Raw genomic sequence first — 13,965 nt, 5'->3', positions numbered from 1 at the left:
TCACCTTGCTTTGTTATGCAAATTCTCCTCCACACCTTGCCATTCTCCTGCTCTTGGAAAGTGTCCCTCTCCATCCCTCCCTCCTTATGTCCTTTTCTTTAGATAATTTTTGAGACCTTCTATATTGTAGGTGTGTGTGATTATTATTAGTGGTTCACTTGTTTTGTTATAAAGATGATGAAAATTGAGCATGTTTATATTCCAAAAGCCATTTGAGAAGCAGATAGGTGATGAATGGTAGAGTGAGGTTTTTTTCTCCATAAAGAAGAGACTCAATTCTAGCATACAGGTGGAAGGCAGTCCCGGGCAGAAATGGGCTCTTCTGCTGAGACTATGAGGAGAATATAAGGATCAGTTTCACTTTTTTGAGGGTAGGTGAGGCTGGATGGCTTCTTTTTTGTTTGCTTAAAATATTTTTCTAGCTATATTGAGATATAACCAACATATAATATTGTATTAGTTGAGTTGAGATAATGAGTTGAGAAATAATTACCATACTAAATTAGTTAATATATAAGATTTTTTTTGTTGATGAGAACTTTTAAGATCTACTCTCTTACAACTTAACATGTACAATACTGTGTTGTTAACTATAGTCACCATGCTGTGCATTACATCCCCATGACTTATTATCTTATAACTGGAAGTTTTTGTACCTTTTGACCCCTTTTACCTATTTGCCCTACCACCCTGAACCCTCACCTCTGGCAACCACCAACCTGTTGTCTGTTTCTGTGAGTTTGTTGTTTGTTTTTAGATTCCACATATAAAAGAGATCACACAGTATTTGCCTTTCTCCATCTGACTTATGTCACTGAGTTTAATGCCTTCAGGGTCCATCCATGTTGTTGCAAATGGCAGGATTTCCCTCTTTTTGTGGCTGAATGATATTTCGTATATTTACCACATTTTCTTTGTCCATTCATCTGCCAGTGGACACTTAGGTTGTTTCCATATCTTGGTTATTGTAAATAATGCTTCAGTGAATGTGCAGGTACTGATACCTCTTTGAGATTGTGATTTCATTTCCTTCAGGTATATCCATCCTCAGAAATGGAATTGCTGGATCATATGGTTGTTCTAGTTTTAGTTTATTGAGGAACCTCCATATTGTTTTTCAGTGGCTGCACCAATTTACACTCCCACCAAACCACCCAGGGTTCTCTTTCCTACACATCCACACCAGCATTTGTTATCTCTTATCTTTTTGATGATAACCATTCTAACAAGTATGAGGTGATATGTCATTGTGGTTCCCTGATGATTAGTGATATGGAGCACCTTGTCACATACCTGTTGGCTATTGTGCGTCTTCTTTGGAAAGATGTTTATTCAGTTCCTCTGGCCACTTTTTAATTTTTTTTTTCTGTTGAGTTGTGTGAGTTATTTATATTGTTTGGATATTAATGTGGGTGCTTTATTTTATCCTTAAAGTAGAATCTTGTACAAAGAGAAGGGGAGGAAGAGGATAGGATGAGGAAATGGGTAAAAGTTTCAAATTGGCACCCCAAAGACAATGGGTAGAGGTGCTTACTAGCAACACTTAGAAAAATTAGGAAGAATTCCAATCCTTGCTATGGGCCATTCAGGGTTGCATTAGACGTCCGTATGGTTGTTGGCTTATCCTTTATTATTCTTTTTGGAATACTTTAGTCTCTTGACACTAGGAAAAAGTCTTACTGATTTTTTTTTCTTCCAGTTTATGTGGATGTGTCTTCTCAGTTTCTTGGGTGTTTTGGTTTCCTTCACAGACAAAAGGGTAGGATAATAACAAATATCTGTATCTCTCTATCTCTTTTCATATAATTTCTGAATTTCTTCCAGAACACACTGTTTCTAGAAAGTATATGAATACTTTGTCTAAATTTACCACAATTATGAGGAAAATCTTTCCCACTCAGAAAAGTTGCTTCTCTCTCCTCCTAATGTAATTTACCACTATTTGCAAGTGTAACCAAGTTTGGTTGTTATATAACATTCTGATTGATTTTCCATAGCAATTACTTCCTATTGAGAAGATACCTTTGTTAAAAGATAGAAATCCCTTATTTAAAAAATAATTACCCAAGTCGTAGCCATTTAACATTCTTTTCAAAGCTTTATATAAATTTGAAAAGATGAGGGGTGCCTGGGTGGCTCTGTCAGTTAAGCATCAGACTCTTGATTTCAGCTCAGCTTATGATATCATGGTTGGTGAAATCAAGCCTTGCATCAGGCTCTGTGCTGACAGAGCAGAGACTGTTTGGGATTCTCTTTCTCCTCTCTCTCTGCCCCTCCCCTGCTTGCTCTCAAGCATGTTCTCATTTTCTCAAAAGAAATAAATAAAGATAAGATACGATAAGATAAGATAAAAATTGAAAAGATGAGTAAATCCAAACAAATGTAGCTAATTGAAAATGCCCTTAGACATTGTGCTATTAAATGAATTAGAATCAAAACTTTGTGTACCATTTTTCTTAGTTAATTGTTAGAAAAGTTTCAACACTAATCACAAGTCTAATAAACTTCCTGAAATAATTCAGTGTTTTATGTTAATTTAGTTAGGGTTCTGTGGTATATGAAGGTATTCTCTGGTCACTTAGGTTGGTTTAGGTTTGCACATAAGACTACAGTACCTCCATTTTTTAAAAAGCATTTTATTTAATGTCTTATAATGACTAGTTTTAACAATTAACTTGAACAGCTGCATTTAGCATCTTATAATAAATATTGGAAACTAAATATATACTAGTAAATTACTCTTGAATTCTACTCTGTTGATACATGTAAAAACCTTTCTTTTTGAGGTTAGAAGAGAGAATATTAATTCTAAGTCAGCAGTTCTCTTTTCAACCTGTTTTATTGGCAAAATTAATGACATATGAATCTGGATAATAATTATCTAGTCAATATGGAAGAGATTGAAACTAAAATGATCATGGACCAAAAAAAGTGTCTGTTATTTGCTGAATTGTACTTATTAAATGATTGAGTGCTTTAAAGATTTATTTTCCTGAAAAATTAGTAAACAATTAAACCCAAAGGAATGTTGGGATTTTATGGCAATCTGTGCAAAGAAATAGACTAATATGACATTCTTCATTTTTTTAGCTGGTAAAAATGACATATTGCTTTTCTTTCTCTTTATCTCTACAACAGATGCTTCTAGCAGCTGGGATTCCAAGATTAGTTTGTCCAAAATATGAAAGCATGTCATCCAACTAAAGTATTAAGTTGACCCAGTTTTTGTGGCTTCCAGTAATTATACTATTCTCTAGAACAGTGTGATTTAACTTCAACATTACTACACTGATGGGTTCAGGGCTAAATCTGTCTACCCTCATTCAAAAATTGTTAAAAACAAAATAAACTTCTGATCATTTATATTATGTTTCATTCCAGCAAAGAGCAGAAGTAAGAAAACTATTCTTATTACTTAGCCATATCCCAAACCCATTTTTTAATTGAACTAAATTTCTATATCAGGCAACTTTTCAGCATCCAAATTACCCAGTTAATTCCCTTCTTCATGTTGTAAATGTAAATCAAATTTTAAATTTTCAGTCCATGCTTAAACTAGGGAAACATTTGTTATGCCTTCTATGGTAAAATATGTTTATGTCACATGAGCACAGATGATCCACACTTATCTATAATACATTTTCAATAATGTTATAGATTATAGAAGCAGTAGCATAAATTTACAGTAATATTTATGTTGGACATAGTGTTAATAAATTCCATATATAACCTGAAAAAAAATTGTGGTTTCTCTGTAGGTCAGTATTCCCAAAGATTGCATTTTGGAATGAGATTTACATAAACCACTTTCTGATTTGTTCTTTACATACCACTTTCTGGTATGTTCTTTACCACCATCTCACAGTCTATTTTGTACTACAACTTTCTCAAATGATGTCTGGATCAAATATGAATGCTTAAGCCTGACAAGAGTATTGATAGAGCTATTTATATTGCCATAATTAGTAACTGTAAGCATACATAGTTGCAAAATATTACTATTGAGGACAAAACACACTTATCCAGCAAAATACCCCCAACAAGCAATCTGCAGTGATCTGTGTTCTCAACTTCACTTGCCATCTTCTGTCTCCAACGTAGACCTTATCTCTAGGAAAAATAGTTCAGGCTGTGCATAATGCAGAGGTACCTATGCAAATTAATAATTCAAAAGATACTCTGTTCAGTTCTCTGGCTGGCTAGAATTATTTTATGTGAAACCACTAACCTGATCTTGATAAGAAGGAAATAAATCTCGTTCTTCAGAGATAATTAATTCTTATAGACAACTCGACCACTAATTTAACTTTCCTAAAGCAGTACCTTATAACTTAGTTACCTGAATGAATAAAATCCCCACTAAAGTATGGCCGTTTATTTCAAAATTTTATGTTATAGGTAGATGGATATAAAATATGCATTCAACTCCAAAACATTTTGTGTAATAAAGCATTATTCTTGCATCTTGTGATCACACAGCCTCATGAACACTGAATTATAATCATTTGTGTGTGTGTGTGTATGTATATATATATATATATATATATATATTTCTTCATGTATTCATGGTCTTTATAAGCTCCTAGGGGGCAAAGTCAGCTTCATGTTCACTGTTGTACTCCACAGTTAGCAGACCATCTGCACAGAAAAGGTGCTCATTACTTATTTGTAGAATATATTAATGACTTTGAAATTTGCCCTCAAATTATTCTTGTTTACCTTCTTATTTTGGAATATGGAATATTCAACTTTAACATAACTTTGCACTGTGTCAGGTACCTTTTCCCTACTAGAATTCATGAATTCTTCTGGGGATTCTGTGTCTCTCTTGTAGTCAAAAGTACCCAGCTGTATCCTTCTCTCCTTAGTGTATATTTCCCAGTCTCGTAATCAACTCAAGAGGTGACTGTACAAGTCAGCTTCCAATATCTCCAAAAATATAAAGCAGTAAAATTCAAATTAGATACATAACATCAGAGATGACCAAAGAACATGATGAAGAACATAAGAACATGATGAATTAAGACTTTCAGAAACTTCCGGAAACCCTGTGGTGGCAATTTTAATTTTATTTGATTATTCATGCACCAATTACAAAGGTCCTAGTTATACAGAAATAATTTTAGATGTTACTCAGCAAATATGAATTGGAAGTGACTATTTTCCCCTTGTCCCAGCTTTTTCGTTTTCATCCCTAAATCACACATAATAGGGTTGGTTGTCTGCTTTTGTTAATCTTATAATGAGAAGGGGGCATTGGAAGTATCCACTCACACAATCAGAAAGGGCAGGCAAAGACAGGGAGAATTGGGCTAGTTGTTACCTATGTGGCAGCTGAAATGTGTTCTATCATCTGTTTTCTTGATGGATGGGAAACATTCCTGAACTTCTCCAGTCCATTTCACCCAGAAGAAATGTGCTTTGAATACTTATCCAATATGAAAGTCCACAAAAGGTGATTAAGCAAAGTTCATGACTGTCCATTAAAATGCACAAATGTTCTATTAAAGAAAAGAAACCCCAAAAGAGATCTTTATGTACATGCATATTCATGAAATCCTGACAATTTCTAGGTTTTCCCACATGAAGTTAATACATTCACCTTCAGCTCCCTATTTTATAGCACCTAATACAGTGTTTTATACATACTCATTCAATGTATTTTCAGAGTTAATGTAGAAATAAATGAATAAATGGATTTGCTGAATCAGCAGTTCATCCTCCCACTCAAGCCAGTATTTTTAACAGAGATATTTTATTTTTATTAATGTAATGGCAATTTTCCTGTGTTTTTTTTATACTGGATACCATCATCTCCCTTAGATACTTTATTGACTCTTAAAATGCCTGATTCAACATCAGATATTTTTATTTTTCCTGTATATAATGAATATGCAAATTTCTATACACATACCTTAGAGATTTGTGATTACATTCAAATCAATCACTCAAGCTTTAGTAATTTTTTTTTTTCCTGAGAGAGAGATGGGGAGGGGGGTAGAGGAAGAGGGAGAGAGAGAATCCCAAGCAGGCTTCATGCCCAGTCCCATATGGTGCTTGAACTCATGACCTTGAGATCACGATCTCAGCCCAAATCAAGAGTCAGATGCTTAATCAACTGAGCCTCACAGGCAGCCCAAACTTTACTGTGTTCTAATGTAAATAGTGAGGCATTATTTTCTATGTACAAATTTTTGAATATCCATAATTTAATGAATAGTTAAAGAAATGAGGTATTTTTTAGGCAGACTAACTTGATATATCAGGGAACATTCTGTTAAACAAAATCAATCCTGGAAATTGATTATATGCAACGCACCAACTGATAATGTCATATAAGTCAACTAGTTGTATAGCTAATGGTGTGCAGATAACATCCAATTACCAATTTAAAATTAAGAGCTTTACTTAATCAGTGGATTTTTTGTTATTAAACAAATGCTTTATTTAATGTTTTCACCAAATTGAAAGCATTAGCATGATGTGACCTTTATTGTGGGGAACACAGCCTATCAGAGTATGAGCTTGGTTCTAACTTTAATTTGGAGATGTATGTCATAATACTTACTATAGTTGTATCCCTTTACTTGTAAGTCACAGGTTGTTTAGTCAATCAACAGATGTTAATTAAGTGTACAATAATGCTATCGGTTCTTGGGGGAGAGTAAATTAAGTAGAAAATATGGCTCCTGGCCTCAAAAGCCATATCATGTAATTCAAGTGAATGGCCAGCACTCAAAAACTAAGAAGAGATATTGAAAGACATGGAATCTTTCCCAGAATGGAGGTGGTTGTGTGATACACATTAAACATGTTGAAAATATTCAGAGAGAAGTTATATGAAGGTTGGAGAAGATGAAAAAAATAATCCCTTCCTTCTTTCATTCCTTCTTCATTCACTCATTTATTCATTCTTTTATTTATCTATTACCTGATGACTCCTAGCACCTGAGAATAAAAGGATTAATAAATAATAGTCATTCCCCTCATAGAGTTTGCTAGAAAGAAAAAAAAATGTTAAGCAGAGATAGAATAGAATGAACCATTCTTGGAGATGATGATACTTGAAAAGGTGAGAATCTAGATTGATGGAAGATGAGAGAAAGCATTCCAAGCATAAAAAGCAGTATGTGTCAGGATAGAAATATTAGTTCCTCCAAGGTTTCCTTCATATCTTTGATGTTCAGCACTCAGCAAGCTTGTAGCAGATGCCCAGAAAATATATGTTGAGCTAATTAACAGCATGTTTCTAGGACAGCAAGGAGACTGACCTGGGGAAGTTTTCGTTTTGAAGATTAACGAGAAATAAGAAGAGATATGTAGGTCGACACGACTGCAGAAGTGCCTCCAGGCTGAAGAATGAATACTTGCTGCAGTACAAAGCTTGCTTTTGATCAGAGGACTGATGATATGAGCATGGTGATTGATGAGGGTGAATGTACACTCGTGTGTAAACCTGGCTGTATGATAGCTGATAGGATGGGTCTGGCCAAGAGCCAGACCAGGACAATATGGGGAGGTCAATACTACAGAATAGTAGCTGACTATCAGAATCTCACTTATATGACTATGGACTGAATTTCAGGGTGAGGTCAGTAGTGTGATGATCTGGAAACAAAGGTCAGGGATTTTTACATGACTAATTAGGTTAAGCTCAGTAGGAGAATCAATAGGAAGCAAAGGTTGGGTTATCTCGATTCTGATGGATATCACATGTCTGGCTATTCTTACAGGATATGATGTGTATGTTTATATGTGTATTTGTGCAGGTGTGTGTGTGTGTGTGTGTGTGTGTGTGTGTGTGTGTACTACCTACTGTGGGCCATACGTGTACCAGTTTGTGCCATAGAGTATTTTAAGTGCAACTCCTTTTTTACCCAACATTCTTAAAGTTAGGATTCAGAGAGAAGAGCTATCAAGCTCTTGAAAGAGCGAAGGTTTGCAGTGTTGAGGAAAGAGGCCAGTTGAGTACAAATTACTCTCAGTTGACTCAAGGATACACTGAAGTTTCTCTTTGAAGATGTGATTGGCCTTATTAATTCACTGGCTGGTTCTAATCAAAGTACTCAAAAATTGGTAATGACAAGTGAGAAATTATGTGTAGAAATACAGACACAACAAAGCTACTTTGGACCCCATTTCAGTTCTGGGTTAGTCTTCACATTCTTGCTGATCAAAAATAGGTCCTAGAAAAACTGATCAGCTGCTAAGCATTGCTGATTTTTTAAATATATTTTTTAAAGTTTATCTATTTAGGGGCGCCTGGGTGGCTCAGTCGGTTAAGCGGCCAACTTCGGCTCAGGTCATGATCTCGTGGTCTGTGAGTTTGAGCCCCGCGTTGGGCTCAGTGCTGACAGCTGAGAGCCTGGAGCCCGTTTCAGATTCTGTGTCTCCCTCTCTCTGACCCTCCCCCGTTCATGCTCTGTCTCTCTCTGTCTCAAAAATAAATAAACGTTAAAAATTTTTTTTTTAAAAAATAAAGTTTATTTATTTATTTTTGAGACAGAGAGAGAGCATGTATGTGCACGTAAATGGGGGAACGGCAGAGAGAGGGAGACAGAAAGAATGCCAGGCAGGCTTCACACTGTCAGCACAAGAGCCTGACATGGGGCTCAAACTCAGAACCATGAGATCATTACCTAAGCTGAAATCAAGAGTTGGATGCTTAACCAACTGAGCCACACAGGTGCCCTCTATTTTTATATTTTTAAGTTAACTGCTGATCCAAAGGGGTCAAGAATTCTTTGGATGCCACCAAGCTCATAAATGTGTGACACGCTGAACAAACACCATTTTGCTCACTTTGCCAGGTGCAAAGTCTCACTAACTACTCACTAGTACATCCATTAAATTTGTGCACCTCTTGCCACTGGGCTTGGCCTCCATGTTAACTTAGGTCCTAAACCAGAAATAAATAAGGACCAAAATCAACACCTGACTCAGGATGGATTAAATATTGCTACTAGTTCCCCTGACTTTGTGCCCTCATTGCTGAGAAATAGTTTATAGCCACTCACTTTGACGAAGTTCAATTGTCTTAAGGCTCCATTAAGGTCAAGGACGCCAGTTAGCCTCCATTTAATAAAGGTTAGACTGTAACCCACCAATTTTCCATTATTTACTTCATTCAACAGGAGACGTAACAGAATAATGACTGCTATTTCTGGGGGTGGGGGAAGGCCCAGCAATCTGTATTTATGTTTTGTTTTGTTTTGTTTTGTTCTTTCTAGGTTTATTCATGTGTTTATTTAAGTAGGCTCTATGCCCAACATGCAGCTTGAACTCACAACTCCAAGGTGGAGTCACATGCTCTTCCATCTGAGCCAGCCAGGCACGCCAGCAATCTGTTTTTCTGACAGATTGTTGTTTTGCTTTTGGTTTGGTTTTGGTCCTGGTTCTGGTTCTGGTTTTGGTTTTGGTTTGAAACCCCCCAAGTAGCTGAGGAGTTAAAGTAGGATCTAGAGTAGTATCTGTCTCCTGAAAAAGGGAGGTATGGAAGCACCATGTACTATAGCCACATTTCTATGCTTCCATTGTCTTCCCTTCACTAACCATCCTTTCCACTTCATGGAAGCAGTCTGAAAAAAAAATTTAGTAGGGAAGAAAGTGATTTTAGTAGGGAAGAAAGTGGAGTAGGTAGGCCCCAGCCACACCAGCAATCTAAGCAAAGTGAAGCTCCTACATGGACTGTCCTCATGAAAATTATCAGAATAAGAATGCATTTTGCTGATTATTTTCCTTCGTGTGAATGTTTTCACAGAGATACTATGGAAAATGTTTTTCTTTGGGGTGGAGGGGTGGGAATCAGATATTCAAGGTTTCCCTTCAAGAATATTGCATCCCCATTTTTAGCATTCTAATTTCAGAATAGTGATTTTTCTGAGAATAATTAATAATTATCTCCTAGGAATTGAATTATATTTTCTCCCTATACCCCATTCCTTGTTTTATATCCCGGTCACATGAGTGGTTTGATGTTGACACTGTCTTCTATTCATGTTAGCCACTTATGTCCATTGACCCAAGCTCATTGACCCTTTAACCAAGTGATTGTTCCATCTTTGATTGTATATTCCTCTTTATTTCAACTTAAAGACACATGTGACCAGCCTGTCCTTTTCAGCATCATCTCTTAGTGATTTGCCTTTGGACTCATTTTCAAGTCTTAGATAAGTGATGTCTAGTCTTACTCATGTAAAGTGACAGACACCTCTGCCTGGTCCTTCCTGTGGTTCCCTCTCTTGACCTTCCTATATCTAGCTTGTCCACAGAGTTTTAGTAATCTCACAAAGAATTCCTACTGTATACCACAGTTCTGTGGGAAATCATAGGGGAAGAATCAAGTCTTTGAAATCGAATAGAATTTCTAATTTAGTTATATACCATTTTAATGTTGCATGTTATCCAACATCTCTTTCCTAAAGTCTCCTCATCTCTAAAGATGAAGTCCATAATGTTGATCTAATGTGGTAGTTTGGAAGGTAAATTAGCTCATTTCATTATACCAGATGAAAATAAATAACAGCCTCAATCTGCCTCTGGGTTGGAGTCATCTCTCTTCTCCTCTCTTCTTTTCTCCTTTTCTCTCTCTCTGCCTTTCCTCCATGCCCTGTGCAATACAGTGAAGACACCACCCTCAAACAACTCTTGGACTAGTATTAGAGACAGCACTGTAAATCCATAACTTTAATCTACTTTGTAGATGCCATAAAGGAAAAAGAAGTGACTGTCAAAGCTCAGCATTCTCTCCCTACCAGCTGGGCAGGATCTCCTCTCCAAAAGATAAAGACCAGGATGAATCTACTTAGGGGCTGCTGCTGAGTGTGTCTTCAATAAAAAAAAAAAAAATTGATTATGTATGAATCGTGTATTGGTCTTGCATAAGAAACTTGCTCAATTTCTCACTCCCAGCTTGAGTGTCCTCTAAGTATTTCATGACTTCAATGTTGTTCTACTGTTTACCACCTAACCTTTTACTATATGGTTGTTGGTCTCCTTCAGTGAACATGCTTCACTCTGCACCTCATGCCAATAAAGATCTCTCTACTGGCTGTAAATATTACCTTTTCGGTGAATATAATCCTATAACCCAAGGTGAGTATAAAGGAAGAACATATAGTTTTAGTATGTAAAGTTATCCTTTTATATATTCTTATATTCAGGCTCTTGGAGATGTAATCAAAAGAAGTTGGTTAACTCTTTATATTACTTTATATAAGAAAGATAGCATGCAATCTTATTTTGATTTTTGATCAAAATATAAACTTCTTCTCAACATTGACAACAGAAAGAGAGTTGAAATTTATCTCATGTGCAAAGCTAATCTGGATAATTAAGAATAATCCTTTCCCTTTTTTCACCTTAATAACAGAGTTTATTCCCAGTGTTAGCCCAAGACTTGTTTCATTTTTCAATTTAATAGCTTTAAAGATGCAGTCCTTGGCAGTGATTAAGACATATTCAGAATGAGTTCCATTAGGTTTGTTATTGCAGTCTGGAATGTAAGCTTCTCACCAAATCCCAAATAAGTGATGTCAGGACCTCAGCTTGCTTAGGTTTCCCTACATTTCATCCCGGAAAAGGTGAGCTTCTTTAGATCTCCTGGGTCATAACTCAGGGATTACACCATCTCCTTTTCTCAGACAACAAGCAGGGATAAAGCATTTTATAGATGTGATTGGTGTCTTAGTTTCTCTTAGAGGGAAAGTGCTTTTAATTTTCGGTAGAATAAATATGCCCTGAGTGGAGATTTTATTCTGATTATTTATGATTAATAGCATATCTCACACTCAGGATTACAAAATGATGAAAAGCAAGCTTGATTCATTTAGGAAAGCCAGCAAAATAGGATGTCATTTTTCCAAATTATAATAATTTTCCAAGCACTTTCATAGAGACTATATTATTTGGCTCCCACTGCACCAAGGTGAGGTAGGCAGGGCAAGAATTATTATTCTAAACTGTGGATGAACCAACTGTGGTTCCCCAGAAATGAGGCAGTTTTCCCTAGGTAGCATGTCACTTACAGGTGGACCTCAAACTTACCTTTTTAACTTTGAATGTTCTACTTTTCCCCACCACCTATAGTATGCATACCTGTAAACCCCCATATTTGTTTATTATGTTATTCAACTTAGTCTTTACAAGATAACCATCAAATAATCTAAACTCAACTATAGTTCTTTTTTCCTAGATTTATTACCCCAAATTAGTTTATCTGTTTATAAACCAGCAAAATTAACTAGAAAAACTAACAAAAAAGTACTATAATTATATATTGACACCCATAAATAATGTTTAGCTAATTATCTGGACATCTTGTGATTCAATCAAGTTGACATTAAATTAACCATCACAGATGTGGAGTCAGTGACTGCATCTAAATGATGTGGCGAAAGGAGCAAGAAAGGAAGCTACAGATGAGAGCCTACCATGATGACAACTATGTTTAAAATGTTTATTAAGAAATAACTTTTGGAGCTCCTGGGTGGCACAGTTGGTTAAGCTTCCCACTCTTGACCTCAGCTCAGATCATGATCTCATGGTATGTGATTTCAAGCCCTATATTGAGCTCTGTGCTTGATAGTCCAGAGCCTGCTTGAGATTCTCTTTCCCTTTCTCTCTCTGCCCCTCCCCTGCTTATGTGTGTTCTCTCTCTCTCTCTCTCAAAATAAATAAATAAGTAAACTTTAAATATAATTTTAAAAGAGAAAAAGAAAGAAATAACAATTTTTATAAATCACAGAATTGAGTGTCATGAATTGCCCTAAACCAAAGCAAATGCTAATCAGAATTGGTAAGATTGGTGACAAGGAGCTCCCCTAGTGTTTGGGGCTGTTTCCAAGAAATAAATCAACCACAGTAACTTATTACATGGCTGTAGCATGTAGAAGTTCTCAGACCTAGTGTGGTTACAAGCACCTGAGGAGCTTGTCAAAATTTCAGTTTAGAGTGCCTTCTTTCCAGTAGTTCTGATCGACTTGGTGGGCGCGAAGGATATGCATTTTAATTCTCTAGGTCATTCTGGTAGAGGTGATGTGAACACCACACTTTAAGAATTTCTGTTATCTAGAGCTTTCAAATTCATACAGACAGAAAGTACAGTGATGGTTGCCAACGGCTGGGGGGAGAAGGGTGGGGAGTTCACTTTTAAAGGGTACAAAGTTTCAGTTGGAAAGATGAAAAATTCTAGAGATGGAAAACAGTGACGGTTGTATAATAATGTGAATGTGCTTAATGCCAGTGAACTGTATACTTAAAAATGGTTAAATGGTAAACAATGTTATGTATATTATCACAATAAAGAGGAAAAACAAGAATTTTGAAGACAAATGATTATTATTTAACAATATTGTTGTGTTTTTTCTTTCTTACTAAGTGTTGATAAGGAATATAGGTATGTCCAGTTTAAAATATCATAGGTTGTGCTCAGTTATGGATTAATATTGTATAGTAGTTCATCATTGCTTTATGACAGAGAAAAAATAATGAACTAAATGAAACTCTATGACACTTAAGTGTTGCTTTATTAAGGGAAAACAGATTTCTTGTATATTCATAGTCTGGCCCAATTAATGGGAGTATTAGAACTAATCACTCCATCTGCATTCTAATGATTGCTCCTCCCATGCTTCTCTAATGTGGATTCGTCAGATTTTGCCTCATCTTGTATTTGCAATAAACTTGTGTAGTGATGCTCATGCTCTTTTCAGGATAGGGTGTGGGCCAGTGTGGGGAAGAGCCTGAACTGCATTATTGCCACGGTGGATAAACTGATTGAAAGAGATGGTGGCAGTGAAGGCGGTGGCGATGGCAGCAAAGATGGAGAAGAGGACCCTTCTCTAGTGGACTCCATCATAACTCATCCAAGGGGTAAGGAGTCATTTTTTCCCAATCACTGACTGAGTAAACAAAATGAGAAAGTCATGATAAAATGAGATAGAAAAAGAAGAGTAAATAGTGCCT

The 13,965-nt window shown here is 36.1% G+C and overlaps 1 protein-coding gene across 3 annotated transcripts in view; it reads left to right on the top strand.

Annotated features, from left to right (window-relative positions):
- Positions 1-13,965, top strand: part of INPP4B (inositol polyphosphate-4-phosphatase type II B) — a 763,493-nt gene that overhangs the window by 644,395 nt on the left and 105,133 nt on the right. For all 3 annotated transcript variants that reach the window (XM_047091642.1, XM_047091644.1, XM_047091643.1), the window contains one exon: positions 13,713-13,872. In XM_047091642.1, the coding sequence (XP_046947598.1) occupies positions 13,713-13,872 (160 nt within the window). The remainder of the gene's footprint in view (positions 1-13,712; positions 13,873-13,965) is intronic.

Source organism: Lynx rufus, unplaced genomic scaffold, assembly GCF_022079265.1.
Source record: "Lynx rufus isolate CCGP_SWC_20201006 ecotype Redwood Valley unplaced genomic scaffold, mLynRuf1.p SCAF_3, whole genome shotgun sequence".
In the NCBI taxonomy this organism is placed as follows: domain Eukaryota; kingdom Metazoa; phylum Chordata; class Mammalia; order Carnivora; family Felidae; genus Lynx; species Lynx rufus.
Note: the sequence above shows the minus strand (reverse complement) of the source record. Positions and strands in the feature narration are given on the sequence as shown.